The sequence below is a fragment of the Lagenorhynchus albirostris genome, chromosome 2 (genome assembly GCF_949774975.1).
Source record: "Lagenorhynchus albirostris chromosome 2, mLagAlb1.1, whole genome shotgun sequence".
Classification (NCBI taxonomy): domain Eukaryota; kingdom Metazoa; phylum Chordata; class Mammalia; order Artiodactyla; family Delphinidae; genus Lagenorhynchus; species Lagenorhynchus albirostris.
In genome coordinates, this window is record NC_083096.1 from 74,662,128 (window position 1) to 74,679,741 (window position 17,614).

Below are 17,614 nucleotides of genomic sequence, written 5' to 3' on the forward strand. Positions count from 1 at the left end.
CCTTTCTGGCTAGTAACCTGATTTCTACTAGGCTGGCCTACTTACTTCCAGGCCCTGGGCCTGTGGGCCTGTGCCAGTTTGCATGGCTGACAGAAATGGGAACAGTTAATCAAAAATCTGTTTCGGGGCTTCCCTGGTGGCGCAGTGGTTGAGAGTCCGCCTGCCGATGCGGGGGACGCGGGTTCGTGCCCCGGTCCGGGAGGATCCCACATGCCGCGCCATGGCCGCTGGGCCTGCGCGTCCGGGGCCTGTGCTCCGCAGCGGGAGAGGCCACAGCAGTGAGAGGCCCGCGTACCGCAAAAAAAAAAAAAAAAAAAAAAAAATCTGTTTCGCTTGTGCTTAATAAGAAATGTTTCCTCTTGCTCTTGTTACTAATTGCTGAAGATGTCTGTGTTTGGATTAAAACTTTGTCCCCTGCCATCTGGATGCCATTGATATGTCTCAGCTCTGTCGTGAGCCAGGTGAGATCAGTGGTTTCCATGTCAACAGATGACAGCGTCCTATGTTGAAATGTGTGATTGCAGTTCAGTGAAAGAGCCAGCCTTGGGAAAGAGGCAGCTCTGGTTTCACACTAAAATATCTTCACTGATTTTCAGACACTGTTTGGAAGTGATTTCAGTTTTATGCCAATTACATTTACATGTAAAATTGCAGTGTAAATGTTTTTTGCCATTTGGGAAAGGAAACAATGGACTTGTTAATACCTAGAGTTCTATTGGGTGGGAAAGACATTTCCTCAGAGAGGCCTTGTAAAATCTCTAGCTGCAGTGAAAGAAGTCAGACAGAGAAAGACAAATACTGTAGATCACTTATATGTGGAATCTAAAAAATGCAACAAACTAGTGAATATAACCAAAAAGAAGTAGACTCACAGGTAAAGAGAACAAATCAGTGGTTACCAGTGGGGAGCAGGGAGGGACAACATAGGGGCTGGGGGAGTGGGAGAAACAAACCACTGGGTGTAAGATAGGCTCAAGGATGTATAGGACAACACGGGGAATATAGCCAATATTTTGTAATAACTGTAAATGGAAAGTAACCTTTAAAAATGGTATACAAATTTTAAATAATTTTTAAATAAATAAATAAAATCTCTAGCTGATAGGAAATCTATTTACTCTGTGAACCCAAGAAATGTACCATGTACACTAAATAGAAATCCCACGTAGAGCATGGAACTCTGCATCCACGGGCAGCAATGGTACATATTTATCTATTCAAAGTGTGCCCCAGGCCTCCAGGTCTTGGTAATGTAGCCTATCTAAATATAGCATCAGCAACAACAGCGGATAGGCAGTCCTGAAATAATTAAGAAAGAGACAGGAACCACCCCTCAACTTCGGGCTCCAGGCTACTGTGTCCAATACAGGATTAATAAGAGATGAATTTTAATAATCCTTTCTAAGAGTTCATGATTTCATTAAGGAAAAAGATCTTTGCAGAATCATTTCCTTATAAGGTAGACTATATCGACAGACATAACAAAACATGTTATGTGAACCTAGGGAAATTTACCTGATAGCGGTCTGTTTTATTTACTTTTCCTTAGATCAAGAATGCTGCGGCCAATGTCCTTCGGGAAACGTGGCTAATCTATAAACACACAAAGCTGCTAAAGAAGATTGACCACGCCAAAGTCAGGAAACACCAGAGGAAATTCCTCCAAGCAATCCACCAGTGAGTAGGCCGGGGCAGCTCAGCCACCAGAGGACCAGATTAGAAGTGGTGGGTTCCCCAGAGCTCCATCAGTATCTTCTCATATACTTAGAGGAGCAGGAGAAATCCATTCTTTTCCACTCAACAACCACTGGGGGCGGTGAACTGGACGCAGATCAGTCTGTTTATTCACTTATTGCACCTGCCACTGCCAGACATTGGACAGACTGCTATGGAAGGTAAAAATTAGGTAGGAGCCTCAGGGGGCTCGCATAGTCTACACACACACACGCACGCGTGCACACACACACACACACACACACACACCCCACATTACAACTGGAAGCAGAACAAATTGTGGTCAGTGCTTTCTGTAAGCTAAGTATTTAAAAAGTATAGTGGATTTTTAAAAGTAGAGGATGAAAACATTTATTCTGACCTGGAGGCTTGGGGAAACGCTGAAAGGCTGAGAGTAGGGCACTTAAGGTGGAAGGCACAGCCTAGATAAAGGAACAGAAGCCGAGAAATGACCTGAGAGTGGTGAGGAAACTATAATGACTGAAGGTAGGCACACGTGGAGGCAGGAGTTTGCTTTCTTGGGGACCTGCCAAGCCCTTGATTCTGGTCAGTTGTCACCCATGTTCGAGGTCCTGGGCTGGGTTCCAAAACCAGATGAATTGATGTGGGTGTGGAATCTGCCCGTGGGGCTGAGCCCAGCGCTTGAAGAGCATGGCTGTTACGACTCTTTCCCGCAGACTGAGGAGCGTCAAGATGGAGCAGAGGAAGCTGAGTGACCAAGCCAACACCCTGGTGGACCTTTCCAAGGTGAGTGGCAAAATCCAAAGACCCCGTAAAGGGTTCTCAGATGCTGGCATTTCAATTTATCAGGTGTGGCTGTGAAGGCCTGGCCTTGGCCAAACTGGACAGTGCAGGACCAGGAAAGCAGAGACTGCTTCCTCCTTTGTTAAAAAATCATCTGGGTTCGAGTTCTTGACACTTGTAATCTACTAGTGCGTGTTGTTGACTTTTAAAACCTAGCGTGTGTTTCTTAAATTCAGTCACTCAGGTCAGTCTTTGCTGGGATTTAATTAGCTGACCTACTACATCTTGTCGGTGTGTTGCTTGATTAGCTGTACACTGAGTTTGCGCAGGGTGAAGCACGCTGACGAGACCAAATGGTGATATTGGTGATGCTACTGCCTGGGTCACACCTAGGAGGATCCTTCCGGTTTGCCGTTATAATTGCAAACTCATTTTCTTGCATCCTGCGGTCCTTACAACTCAGCTTTTCTGGCCCCAGTTTGGTGGTGGTGAGGGGTGCATTTCTTTATTTCTCATGAAGATGCCAAAAACGAGAGCCCTCCTTTGAGAGCCCTACTGTCATTCTGCGTTTCTGGCCCTGAACTGCTGTTAATACTATAAAGGAACTCTCTCCTTTTGCAAATCTCTGGAGTGAAGGAATCGGAGGCTGCACCACTGGCAGAGCTGAGTGTAGGCGCCAATGAAGAAAGGGTCTCCCCTCCTCAGCCCCTCCTCCTCATTGCCTCTTTTTTTTTTTTTTTTTTTTTAAATTTTTGGCTGCATTGGGTCTTCGTTGCTGAGTGCAGGCTTTCTCTAGTTGCGGCGACCAGGGGCTACTCTTCGTTGCGGTGCATGGGCTTCTCATTGCAGTGGCTTCTCTTGTTGCGGAGCACGGGCTCTAGGTGCGCGGGCTCAGTAGTTGTGGCTCACGGGCTGTAGATCACAGGCTCAGTAGTTGTGGCGCATGGGCTTAGTTCCGCGGCATGTGGGATCTTCCCGGATCAGGGCTCGAACCCGTGTCCCCTGCACTGGCAGGCGGATTCTTAACCACTGCGCCACCAGGGAAGCCCCCTCATTGCCTCTTGATAGAAATTGTACATCAAATGTATAGCCCAGGGCCAGGCTGGCAGAACATTCCAGCAGATGTCGATTATCATCATGGAACACATTCCCTGGGTAAGCAAGAGAAACTCCCTCGGGCCAATTAATCCCCCTTTGAAAAGATGGTGCAATCAGAGACATTGCCAGTTCTTGGGCCACGTGCAGGCGCCTTGTTCAATGAAGGGATCAGGCCAAAGAAAGGGCCTCCTAAGCTTGGGAGGACTTCAGTCAGGGAATGTGCGGCTGGTACAGGTGGGGAGAAGCCCACAGGCTGTGTGCTTTGGAGGGGGCGCTGTGGTGGAGTGCAGGGCTCCTGAGAGCCAGGAGGAGGCAAGGATGTGGATGGAATGCTCAAGTGCAGAAGGGAGCCCCCCATGGTCTTGGGTGCACTGCTTAAAACTCTTGGGTTCCAGTATCAGAAACCCATTGGAAGTAGGTTTTAAAATGTAGGTGTTTATTATAAGGATACAAGGAAGTCTCATTCCAGGCAGAACCTCAAGGCAGGCATGTGGTCAGACTTCAGGAAGGAACTACCTAGAAGTGCGCCTCACCCTGAAAGGTATCCGCTCACCCTCTCTTCTCTCTCCTGTTCAAGTGCCTGCTTCTCTCTCTCCCTCGCCTTCATCTCCTGACAACTTTCTATGCCCCCTGTCTCCATGGCAGACCGTGGCAGGCCCCCATCCAGAGAGTACATGTTCTAGTTCTAGCCACAGGCAAAGACCGATTGGCTGTCCTCCTATTGGTCTTAATTCTAAATTCTCAGAAGGGATGAGATGACTGGCTAGTTTGGGTCACGTGTCCACCCTTGGGCCAATCAGCTGAGGCCAGCAGGGGGGTCGGGTAGGGCAAACATGGCTGGGGACCCACACTGGGAGGTGCAGGAATGGCCCAACAAGCCCCAAAATATTTCTTTTACAGGTAGCCATGTTTCTGCCTCCCCTCTCACCTGGCAGGACAGGCTGTGGCTGGTGTTCTCCGGGGAATAGCGGGCACACTGGACTTTCAAGCCTGCGTTTCTTCAGTGCCAGCCACCGCCTCTCACAGAGACAGGGCCCCGTGCAGAGCAGACTGGGTGAAGCAAAAAACTCAGTGAACTGGAAAGAGGCTCACGTGAATTGGGTGGGGGAACGAAACCATCAATAACCTGGGAGCAAGTTACCTGGAAAGAAAGGGTGTGGAGGAGAGGGTGAAGGGAAAGCATCTGCAGGGCTACTGGGAGTGGTGTGGGACCTGCAGGGAGGGTGAACTCTGACATCCATCCAGTGTTTCGTCTTTCCTCCCAGGAGATTCAGCCAAGGTCCTGGCAGCAGCCTAGCGTCTTTCACACTGGTCCACGTTCCCCCTGGTATCCTGTCACCAAAAGCAGCAGAACACGGGAGACAATAATAACAGTGTTCTCTCCCTTTTCTTTCTGTGCTTCATCCTCCCAGCTCACCACCTTCCACCCCTGTCCTTTGGTCCTTTCTAGATTAAGAAAAGGGAGTGTGGCCTCCAGATAACACTTGCTGTATTGAAGAGCTCGCTGGTAGGGTGGCAGAGATGGGGTGGGGGAACGCTGGGAGGCTTTGTATGCTAGCTTCGGTGTCTTCCATTGAAGTGTAAAAATCATTCCCCACATCTGAGGCTCCACTGATCAAATAAGATGGTATCTGTGAAAATGCTTTGTGAACTATAACAGTTTTGCATGTGGTAGTTCTGATTAGGAATATAGATGAGGAAACCAAGGTCCAAAGAGACCATCCCAAGGTCGGGCTGTTGGAGAGCTGCAGCGCTGGGGCTGAGACCCAGGGGCCCGGATTCAGTCCAGAGCTCGTTAGGGTGCCCCTGCGGTCAAATAGATTTGTGGTGTTGTACGTTCTGGGAAGAACATGCACCCTGAAGAGGTTCTGTGAATGTTAATTAATGAAGGAAGCACTCTTGCTTCTAAAGTCACGCTCTCCTCTGAGGCGGCCACAGAAGAGTCCTGCCCTTTGCAAAGCAGAGCTGCCTCGCTCCACCTCTGTGACGGCTCCCTCTGGGGCTGCAGCCAATTTCCTGGTGGGAAGGTATCCCTACATTTTCAATCCCCCTTCTCCCATCTCCTTTCTGGCTTCTCATTTTTTGCCACCTTCCTTCCCTTTTTTTTTTTTCGTTCGCCTCATTCCCTACTACCTTGGCCCCCGCGGGCACCAATGGTTTCTGCATCTTCCTGGAGTAACTTGAAATTTCAGGTAAAATAGGACAGGGTGTCACTGGCAGATGACCAGAAGCCCCTAGAGCCACAGTGCCTGCAGGTGGGGTTTGGGAGGGTACAAAGCAACCGCCAGCCTGGCCCACAGGAACACCCGAGAGCATGAAGTCTCCCAAGAGCCTTGCTCCCAAGTCTGATGTCCCTTGTTAGTTTGCAGGGAGACATGTGACTGTCACCTAGATAAGGGCTCTACAGCCCAACCTGGGAAGCCAAATTATACCCAGAAAGTTGCCTGGTAAGAGGATAGTCAGAACCATGGTGGTACGGTTGGAACAAAAGTGGTTTCATTTCAATTAAATGAACTGAATTTGAGGGATGGGTAGACGTAGGGTGGGCAGGACTTTGTACTGGTGAGATATGGGGCCTGAGGGAGAGGATGACGCCCGGGCCTCAGGTGGGGACAGCCTGAATGAATGGCCTCTCATGGAGCCAGGGAACAAAGAGCAGATGTAGGACCGAAAATGGTGCACTTGTCACAAGCTGCCTTTGTTCAGTGCTGCTCTGACCTGGTTTTATAACTTAACTCTCAGAAGACAAGTTTATTTTATTACATTAAAGTTTTATTTTATTGGCAGTTCCCTGGAGGTACCGCATTTTTGCTCCCCTGCTCTCACGACCTTGTTCAATGTTCATTCACAAAAGCTTACGGAACACCTGCTCTCCAGAGGCAGGCCCTGGGCTGGGCCCCCTCGGGAGTCTTCTCTCCTTTCCTTCAGCCACTCAGGTCTCGGTGGGAAATGCTGAGAAACTCTCTAGGTATATGGAAATAATTTGTGGCGCAAAAGGTCTTTTCCCATCAGTTAAACTCCTACATTGGCCAAAGGATGGAAGGGACGGTGATTTTCCCCTGTGCCAGCAATTTATTCATTCATTAGTTCTACCAACGTCTTTTAGTGCCGACCACGTGGGACAGACCCCCTTGCTAGGCATGTTTATGTACACTTGTCCATCAAACAATGTTCGTTGAGCATCCCCTGGGTGCCAGATGCTGTTTTAAGCCCTTGGGACACATCCGTGAACACAACAGGCGAAGGTCCCCGCCCTGGAGGGGAGAAAACAGACAATAATAAGCAGAAGAAATAGCAAGTTAGTTAGTTTATTAGAAGGTGGCATGAAGAAAAGAAAAGAGTTGAGCAGGGTTAGCGGGATCAGGGGTAGGGATGGGACCAAAGTGCCATGTTAACAAGGGCAATGGGGGGGAGATGATTTTTAAGGGGAGGCTGAGAGGAGGTGAGGCTGTCGGCCATGGGATGTGTGGGGAGTGAGCAGTGGTGACAGGGCGGGTCCCTGGGACACTGGGAGATGGCACCGAGAGCAGGAGGTTCACTGGGGACACCATCAGGACAGCACCTGTTGGGGAGCGAGGGAAGCAGGATGGGGCAGAGAGAGAGTCTGGACTGTGATACGATTGACTGACAAAGGCCTCGACCAACCCACGGGAGCTCCGGAGGTGGACTGGCCCTTCAGGGGTGTCCCAAATTGAGGCAATGTCCCTCCTCATTGACCAGGCAGGAGAGGGGCTGTAACCTCAGCGAGGCAGCTCCCTTTCACTACAGCCCAGTCCTGAGTGAGTTACGTTGTACGTTGTACATTCTGCCTGCTGTGTTGAAAGTTGGGGCGGCGGGGGGCGGGGAGCAACAGCTCTATAACTATGTGTTGTTATTATTAACTCCTATTTCATAAGGCAACCAAGCAGAGAGGTTAAGGGGCATGAGGGAAGGCACATTATTAGTGAGTGGCAGACGTGTACTTGAACCTGGCCTACCAATGCTAAGTCTATTGCACTGTCCGCTCCCCACCACAGAGCCGTCTCTTTCATCAGTAGGTGCCATTGCGCTATGAGCTGAGAGGTTGGACGAAGTAAGAGCATGAGGACACTTCAGGGACTTGTTCTATTGAAGAAGAAAGTGCTGCCTTTCCAGGCTATATATTTTCTAATCTATTTTGATAAGTAATATACATTATTTTTGTAATCAGACAAAAACACACACACACAAAAACCCACTGTGCCATTTGAGCCTCCAAGTCTTCAAGAAAGTAAACTGTTTCTCTGTCCTTGGCCAGATCCGACACGGCCGGTGTGGAAGTTGATCCCTGGAGGAGTTGTATTTCAAGTGTAATCTGGAGGAGTATTTCATTTTTCCCATTGCAGATTCCTCTGCAATGACCTGTCGTCTCCCTGTCTCTCCAAACAGATGCAGAACGTCATGTATGACTTAATCACAGAACTCAATGATCGGAGCGAAGATCTGGAGAAACAAATCGGCAGTCTGGAGTCGAAGCTGGAGCACCTCACCGCCAGCGTCAATTCCCTGCCCCTGCTCATCGCGGACACCCTGCGCCAGCAGCAGCGGCAGTTCCTGTCTGCCCTCACGGAGGCCCGGGGCGTCAGCGTGGCAGTGGGCACCACCCACACCCCACTCTCCGACAGCCCAATCGGGGTCAGCTCCACCTCCTTCCCAACCCCGTACACGAGTTCAAGCAGTTGCTAAATAAAACTCCCCACTTCAGAAGCATTACCCATAGGTCTTAAGATGCAAATCAACTCTCTCCTGGTCGCTTTGCCATCAAGGAACATGCAGACCAGGGAACGTAAAGAAGAGAGACCGAGCTAATTAACTAACTCATGTTCATTCAGCGTGCTTGGTTTGATATGCCTTGAAACCAGAAATCTGATCTCTGTTTAGGTGCCTCTACTCGGGAGCAGCAAGAGGAGATGACAGGAAGCGACGCCTCTGGTAGGGCCCTTGCGGCACAGTTGGTGGAGAACAGACACCCACGTTCAATCTCAGGTCTTCACGTGGTGGGGGGTGGGAGCTCAGATGCACTGAAGTAGCCGGCAGTGAAGCCAGCCCGGAGGAGGGTCCCACGGGGGGAGGGCATGGTGTCAGGCTTGGGGGATGGGTTCCTCACCCCGGGGTCCTCCAGCCCACCTGTCTGCGTTCCTTCTGTCTAAGGAAGCCCCTGGATGACAAAGTAAGGGAGAGCTGCCCACAGCTTTTGCCAAGACAGACATGCTTTCCTGCCATCCCTCGCACAGTCATAAAACAAAATTTAGACTGAAAGAAAAATAGACAAATAAAAAGCCAGACTTTCCATCCAATATTAATACCCATATAAACCTGTGTATTTGCAAGCGTGTGCATGTACACACACACATACACATCCCACAGTCAACCCAGGTCTTTTCTGGTTTGCACCTGGCCCAAATAAAGAGGGACCTGGTACCTTACCCTGCACGCAGTAGGCACTCTCTAAATGCACGTTGAGTTGGTCTGAATCGGGATGTGGGTGCTGTCAGTTCAGGTAGTTTGCCAGTGTCGGCCACGTCCTGAGCTTCACTGAAGATGCAGGTTGCTTCAAACACAAAACCGGGTGCTTTGCCCTGGGTATGCACCATGCTTGCTCTGAGATGAATGACAAGCCAAAATTGGCATTCTGGAGAGATAAGCAGCCTTCTAAAAATAACAGCTTCTGCAGAGTTTTCATCTTATATCCAAACAAGCTGTGTTCCACTGGAGCACATGATCAGGTGTATGTGTGTGAGGGAAGGGGGGCGGGACCTGTCCAGGCAAGCACACACATGCGCCGACAGGTGCGACCCCAGGACACCTGCATGAATAGAAGTATTGTCAGGGGGGTTTGCTCAGTGCTATTTATCCAGCAACAGGTTTACAGCCCCAGATGTTAGGAGCGCAAAGGGGTCAAGTGCCTCACCTGAGAGCTGGGAGAAGTGATGGTGAGTGGCCCAGCTGGTCCTTTCTACCTGACCTAAAACCACCTCAAAGTGTAAGGTTATGAGGATAAAGGGAGATTCTAGGGAACCCTGTGGGTAAGATAAGGTGACAGGTATTTGTCAGTATCCTGTTCCTGCTGTGCCACGTTAATCTTGGTGCAGAAACTATTGTAATACATCTCAAACTCCAAGGGACTCCAGAAACATCCAGAGCCAGTGTATGACAGGCATTGTGAGGAGAGGGCATGCGGATGCGTGATATTTTCCGCACTCCATCACCTGACCATGCATAATGTTTGTGTTGTGAAAACCATCATACTAATCATCACATTTCTCATTCTGAGGTCTTTGACGTCTGCTTGTGGGGACTTAAATCATACTGTAGGGAATATTTCATCTGTTTAGGGTACAACAGAAGGGTGTCATTTGTGGATGGCTGTCCTGTTGGGTTTCACTTTGTACAGGACATCACCACTTTTCCAAAGGCAGAGTCTAGCTGTGAAGACTTTTCCTCTACAGCACTGGGCCTGGTCTTCTAAGGGCAAGGGAATCATCAGACAGCAAAAGGTAGACCACCCTAGAAAGGCCACTCTTTCAAGAAGAGCTGGTCTCTTGTTCAACCTCGTCTTATATCTCTTTTCATTGCTGTGCTCTTCCCTTGATGCCCTCATTTTTATCTTGATAACTCCTTTGAGCACTTTCCTTGGTTGCTTTGCACACCATAGATGCCGCACTTGCTGCTGGCTTTAACATTTTTTTGCTTGTCCTTTTAACTATTGATTATCTAAAAGATCCCTCTCCTTTTTTATGTCCCAGCAATGGTGCTCCTGTTTTCAGTGACAGCTGAACATATAAACAGACCAATAAGCAGATGAAATAACCATGCGGTTTCTTTGTGGCGTTAGTTCATTTCACAAAGAAATGAAGTGAAGAGCGCTGACAGGTCAACCTGAACATGCCAATCCCAATCATCTAACCTACAGCCCTCAATTCTTAATTCCTGGTCACCCTTCCCATTCCCCCGTAACCCTGTGATGTGTGTGTGTGTGCACGTGCACACAAATAGGGATTTAATCTGAATTTCAAACAAATGGCATGCAAGACTCCACTGCTACCCCTCCTGCCAAAAAGTGTGTGTAGACTGTCATTGACCCATCACTGTCTGTGGGCGACTCTTCTTTAACCCACCACTAATGCTATTCACTTAGGTAAATCCTGATGACCCATAACCTAGCAACACTAGCAAAGAGAGTGGTTGGAGATATTTCCAGGAGCGGTAGCCACTGGCATCCTAGAAACATATGGGCATTTGTAGCATGACTGGACCTATTGGTAGTGCAATAGCTACGTATGGTTTTTATCCTTGGCGAAAGAGTACTTACTCTTCGGGAAAAAAAAACAGTGATCAAATCTGCATGTCGATCCTGCAATGGTAAATGGGAGGCTGCTTCTCTGTGCTGGTTTTTCAGCTTTATGTGGGGAAGTTGCCCATTCTCCTGCAAGTACAATCAACCCTTGATGACTTAGGTATTGATTAGGGTGTAGCTCACCCAGGTTTTCTTCCTATAGCCCATCCTTTGGTTAATTCCACTGAGCCTCAGCATCTTAGTCAGATGGGGAAAGGGGGCAGGTGGATTCTCGTGCCATGACTTCTTGTTCTGTAATTTCAAGTTTGGTGGTGGAGGAGGTTTAATTATCTACTCAAGAATTGGCTCTATGGAAAAACTATTAATTACAGTAACCTCACTCCAGTACTGAACTGATTGAGTTCTGCCCACTCCTGGAAGGATGACCCAGTGGCAGAGCCCCTACTATAATCCTTCTGATAACTCAGTGTCAGGTAAAAGTACTCTAATATTCCCTAAAATATCTAGACACTTGAATTAAAAATACAGAGCCACCCCCTCATCGCTTAAGCCATATTATAGCTTCATGTACTGTAAAGTCAGGGATGTACTGTGATACTTTAAGACCACTAATCTCAGTGGAATTTCAGGACATAGCATCAGTTGGTAAATTATAGCAGACTAGGGAGTCACTCCTCCTTAGATTGAAGTCCAAATAAAAATCTGCATCTTTGGATCAAAGACCACATATGTGTGATCACCATCAATAAATTTATCATGAAGTGTCTATGAACTGCTCTTGCCATCCTCATAATATGTAACTTCATGACATCATATCTCTAGAAATGCTTAATGCAATGCAAAAGAATAAGAGGGGTAAGGCCCTGCATCACCACTAACCTCTGACCTCAGCAAGTACCAGTGGTGTAACAACAATCTCATAACTGAAGAGGTATAGAAAATGTGTGTGCAAGTAATTTCCAAAGTGCTGAGCAAGTGCAAACTGTTGTTATTTATTAAAGGCCAAGAAGAAACAGCATTGAAGAAACAATGATTTTAATATATAATATTTGAGGCTTTCCCCCTTAGATTTTTGATAATTTCTTGTGAATAAGTAATGATGGAAGAGAAGAAAACTAGAGATGCAGAATCAGAATAAATAAAACTCTAACACTGGATCCACATCTTTGGCCAATGAATATAACCACCTCATACCTCAATTTCTCTATGCTTAAAATGAAGGTAACAGTTAATATTCCTAAGTACAAAGTATTCAATAGATTTTAAAATGAAATCACTATTGCCAACAACAGCAGCCCAAACTGACTCTGGCAAGTCCACACTTTGATGTTGCCTCTGAATGTAGTCAATAGTTACCAAAAAGTAATTCTTACATATCAACCTATGTGAAATTAGCAGGGAGAAGTATGGGATTAGCACATAGTCCCAGGACCTCTCTCCTTCAGAGCATACCTCAACAAACAGTGCACCCCAAATTAAGAACCAGTGTTTCATCCCAGAACCCATGGTGTTGCTACCATCACAGTACCGCAACTGAGACACTATGAAGTCATTGCACTACCAGTAGGTTACTGCTCTTTTAAAGTTACTGCTTTTAAATCCTAAAGTACGTCCCAGTTCTACACAATCATCCTACTTCCCTGGATGTTGCTTAGAAGCAGATGAAGGCTCCATCAGTGGCCATTTGGCTGCCCCTATTGACTCTGCGGCATTCGGTTTCAGTACCTTAGACAGCTATCTGGTGGCTTCCTGGTAGGCGGGAACAGCCCCTTCCCTTCCCTGCAGCCAGTCAGCTTAATGACGCCCTGGACAGTATCCCTTCCTTCTCTACTGCCGCCAAAGTAAACACTGTGGGAACGGGATCATTGATACCACTAAGAAAGGAATGTTACAGGGATAGCAATATTAACTGTCTGCCTCTGGCAGTAGAATATAGGTGAGCGCTCTTCATCCTGAAAGCTTGTGCCAGGCTGTGTGAATAGTAAACAGTAAACTCCTGTCAGACAAGTAATATGTAGATTTTTACTAAAATAGACCGAAGCTTATTAAAAGTACTCAGTGCAATGGTATATAAATACATACAGATAGAGAAAAAAAATAACTGTGATCTTTTTTTCTTACACCATTACTGGAAATGCCCAAACGTGAACTGGAGTTCCCTCTGAACAAAACCATTATCAAATCATCAACGTATGACCTCCAAATCTAGGTGCCAAGTGCCCTGCCACAGTTGTTTACACACCTGAGAAACGTGTTCTGGAAGCTGTACTCTTGGGCCTGGACCATGTGTTGAAACAAACAAAAGAGACGTTGTGACCAACCAAGCTGATGGAGGAAAAGCACAAAATTCAGCACCAACCTATAGTTCGGATCCCAAAGAGATGCTGAATTTATAGCCAAAAAAAAAAAAATTATATATATATATATATATATATATATATATATATATATATAGACAAAGCAAATATCAATCTGATCGGAACGGCCAACATCCAAGTTCACAGAAGAAGGACAGGGAATAAACAACATTCTCTAGCTGTGTCATATTGTCTCAGTCTTTGAATCTCAACCAGGACTGATCCACCTTCATCAGACACACTTTTTAATGGCGCAACAACTCAATGCTGGTCCCAGACTCTCCATTCTGCACTGACCAGAAGAGAACAACAAAAGAGAGCAACAGATGTTAATGGAGGAAACATTTTCATGGTGAACTCAGAAACTGATGTGTTTATATTCAGAATCAGATGAGCTTCAATATGAATTTGCATCTTGCCTCTGTACTGCTTGCTATTTTTTAATGATAGGAGAAAGTATAACAGTTTATTTTAAATATGAAATATATTGCTATATTATAAAATATATTGTAACTTTCAACTAACATTTTGTATCAAACTAGTCTTTAGCAGGTCCGGTGTCAGCCTGCTCTCCCAACGACTGTTTCTGAGTACACATCACTGTTAGTGATTCCCTGACACCCAGACCAAGGGTCCTCAGCCTACAGAACTGCCATATTCTAATTCTCTGAGACGTGACTATTAGACACAAAAGAACATTGTTCCCAGCTTAGATGACTAATTCTACCCTAAATTCTTTCAAGCCATTTCAGAAGAGATTTTAAAAGCCATCACTCCTTTAGTAGCTGTGCAAAGCCAGTTTAATAAAAGTGCAGGCTCTTTCTATATAAATGCAAAGAACCTCTTCCATAAATGACATGTCTCAAACACAGTCAACTGGTGTTTCTTTTGGCAATTTCAGAATGGGGCATAAGGAAGAGTCTTGTTCTCCTGTGACACAAGAGACTCAAAATTCTAGGCATTATAAGTTTCTCTGTGTCAGAGTATAACTGGGATTGGAATTCCATTTACCCGGGGCCCAATGAGAGGCTGGTGTGCAGGCGTGCTTTCCTGAGTCAGCAGTGCCCTAGAGGGTGCGGGGTTTGCACATGTTTATCCACAACACTGAGCACAGCTCCTGAGGGACTGAGGGGAAGAGGCGGGACACGCAGAGAGCTGGGCTTCCTTTTCTGCTAGTTTACTCCAGCTGGGAGGAAGGAAGAGTTTCAATCAAGATATTTTCCTTTACTGGCAAAATTGTGGCAAATTCTCTACTTTGGCAACTATGACATCCATGCCCCACCTTCTCTGAGACACACGTGTAGAATTTCTCACTTCCCTCCTTTGACTGACCAAAGGACTATTTGTAGTTGAAAACAGGATGTGTTTGGTTATAGAACAGAGGTTTCCTAGAATCAGTGGGCCTCCTCCCAACGAGGACCCTCATTTGTTACCATCACTCCATATAGTATTGCACAGGTGCAAACCAAGTAGCATCAGGGTAGATTCAACTGAGTATGCGCATCTCTTCCCTTCACAATCTCTGACGACTCACCCAGATATACTGATAGTGCAAAACGGCAGGTTTTCTCCTGGGAAAAAGGCTGGAACCCTCTCACACTTCCATTCATTTGAGCTTAAATATAGGTAAGGCTGGGGCTTCAATGGTATTAGTCATGCCATTCGAAAGAGAAATATCTAAATGCCCAGTTTCAATCTGCCTGTGTAGCTGAGACCTAACTTGGACACACATTTTATTCTTATTGAGCTGAGTTCTCTCAGTTCTCTCTCTCTCTGTACTGCTCCCCATAACATGTTAGGCAGAGCTTCATTAAAGCCATCAGAACACCAGGGCACCAGTTTTTAGCAAGTTACTCACTCACTGGGTGATGGAAATGAGTTTTTCTCAATTTTATAATTGACCGATGAATGGACTGGTGGTAATTGATTTATCTCGTAATACTTTTCTGCTACTAAATAGAACTGGCTCTTTTGGCTTTTCCTTCTAGCCTTTCTCAGACTAAGACTTGTACATTTATAGAGAGTGTTCTGATTTTCTACTCAAAGTTATTATTCGATCTAGAGTCAAGGGAACCAATACAAATTCCTGATTTTGGGAAAACAGACCTTTTGACAGTAATTCAGGTATATAGCTATATGCTAACTCTTGCTAGTCAAAGCCTGGTCCATGGACTGGCAGCATTACCATCACCTGGGAACTTGTTAGAAATGCAGAATATCAGGCCCCACACCAGACCTACTTAATCACATTGGGCATTTTAACAAGGTCCCCAGGTGATCTGTATACATATTAAATGTTGAGAATCACTGGCCAACAAAATTAATAATCAGAAGATCAAGCCATTTCTTCCTTGACCCTCATCTACAGAATTATTTGAGGAAGTAAAGGTCCTCTATGATCATAATGATAAAAACAAATGTATCTTAAAATTCCCCTTGAGGTCATATAGCTTGGGTGGTGTACACAGAGAAGCAGTCTTTTCCCAGTCTAATTTTAAAAGTACTCACTTCATTGCCTTGAGCCACGTCAAAGCACCTTTTTAAGGTTTTCATTTTAGTGTACGCTGGCAGGGCCATCAGAATATCAGGTGGCTCCTCAGGGCAGGTCCCCTGGAAGGCCACCTGGCTTTCTGCTCAGCATAGTACAGAAATAGCTGCATCTGTGTTCCTTCCTTGAGAAACTCACCATCCCACCAGTGGGAACCCTCCTCCCTACAGGAAACTAGCAAGAGAAGTTAGTTTAACCATCTAGAAACATTCCTAATCTCTTTTAAAACCAAGCCTCTTATTCGTTACGCCAACCAGACACTCCGAAGTAAGCAAGGAAAGATGTGAATTGTGATATTGGCGCCATAAATCGATATGTACCCAGAAACAGTTATGTTCTGAATTAATGGCTTTAACCTGTTCATTGTAAAAAGTGCCTTGGACTTCAATCTAAAGAGGTCAGTATAAATATCTATGTGTGTGTGTGACATATGTAGGCAAATATTTACATATTTATACGTACATAGGTGCACACACATATACCCGCACATTCATATATAATATATACATACATATATAAATGCTTCATTATATATCATATTGCTATTCGCAGCTCCATTTCTTTTGTCTGGTCCTATGTTTATTTGTTTAGTGAGACCTTTACATAGAGAGGTTCTATTCAGGACATCGATGTATTTTTTTGTTTGTTTTTTACTTTTTATTAAAAAGGTAAAGGATATTAAAAAAAAAAAAAAGTCAAGTGCCTGAAGGTTTTGAATGGAATTGTGGTCAACTTTCTCAGGTCACCAAAAAGGAAACCGAATTTGCCTTTGGGAACAATTTTTCTGTTTCAGTGACTTTGTTTTCCCTTTGCAGGAGTGCATAAGTAAGAGTGGTTGCAGTGATTCTATAATTTCATTATAATCCATTTTAAACATTTTAACAAAAGCAAACCTTTTGTTCAGTCTAGTGCCCAGTTCTCTTCACACATCAGCATCAGAAGGGCCTGGTCTTTGTGAGCTAGGCATGGTTTTGTTGGCATTGGACAGACTAAATTGCAGGGGATGGGGCTTAAATCAGCTCTAAATATTGCTTCCTTTTTAGCAGCACACACAGAAGGACAAGTAGGAAGTTCTCTCCCTGAACCAGGTGAGAACCTGTCCTAGAAGGCTGGCAGGGGGACCCCAGTGAACTTTCTAGAGCTCCTGTGCCCTGCCTTTCTACAATAATACAGTCACCTGTATCAATCAGCCTGTCTACCTTAGCCAGAGGTCTTCTCTTTCTATGGTGTGACAGCTTGTAAGGGACTCACCTCTCTGGTTAGAAGCCCCCCAGAGCCCCAGGGGGAAGTCTTCAGGTTTCCATGGCTCTGCTCATGAGCTCAAGGAGGAGTTTTACTTCTTCAAACCAACTTAAATCTTCTCTCCAGTTCCCTGCCCAAGTGGCAACGCCCTCATGACAGCCAGGGCCAGGCCAGAGCGGCAACACCCAGTCATGGTGTCAATCAGAAGAGACATTGCAAAATATCAGAGGGCACCAGGAAGACAACAGGTCTCTCCAGCTGTCCTCACAGCTGCAGCCACGTTTGTGGAACCGTCATTAAGAAGGCTTTGGCAAATCAAGTTCCCCAAATGGAAACCCCCTACCCTTACTTTCCTCCCCATGAATTTTTCTGTAGCTCTAGACAAAAAAAAAAAAAAAGAAAAACAAAAATGCAACTTAGGTGCTTTCAAAACACCTAAAAAACACCCCTCTTTGGGACTTTTTCTAAGTTAAAATATTTAAAAAATATATGTCTAGCTATGTTTCTGCTGTTCTTCCCAAAATTCCTTATGAATGAATACATACACCAACGCAATGATTACGAAATAACAATACT

General features: G+C 45.8%; 1 protein-coding gene and 1 long non-coding RNA gene across 3 annotated transcripts in view; one reads left to right on the forward strand and one right to left on the reverse strand.

Annotated features, from left to right (window-relative positions):
* The window catches only part of KCNN3 (potassium calcium-activated channel subfamily N member 3), a 176,353-nt gene extending 164,690 nt beyond the window's left edge, over positions 1-11,663 (forward strand). The window contains exons 6-9 of one of the 2 annotated variants that reach the window (XM_060137371.1): positions 1,550-1,677; positions 2,412-2,481; positions 7,984-8,229; positions 8,476-11,663. In XM_060137371.1, coding sequence (XP_059993354.1) covers positions 1,550-1,677; positions 2,412-2,481; positions 7,984-8,229; positions 8,476-8,508 — 477 coding nt within the window. In that variant the 3' untranslated portion in view covers positions 8,509-11,663. Of the gene's footprint in view, positions 1-1,549; positions 1,678-2,411; positions 2,482-7,983; positions 8,308-8,475 lie in introns of those variants that run through there. The other variant, XM_060137368.1, reaches the window with a different exon arrangement.
* LOC132513224 (uncharacterized) lies at positions 6,384-17,110 on the reverse strand. Its single transcript, XR_009538421.1, has 4 exons — positions 17,048-17,110; positions 9,022-9,400; positions 7,794-8,037; positions 6,384-6,830 (listed from the first exon to the last, which is right to left on the reverse strand). It is a non-coding gene; the product is annotated as an uncharacterized LOC132513224 (long non-coding RNA).
* Between the last annotated feature and the right edge of the window lie 504 nt (positions 17,111-17,614).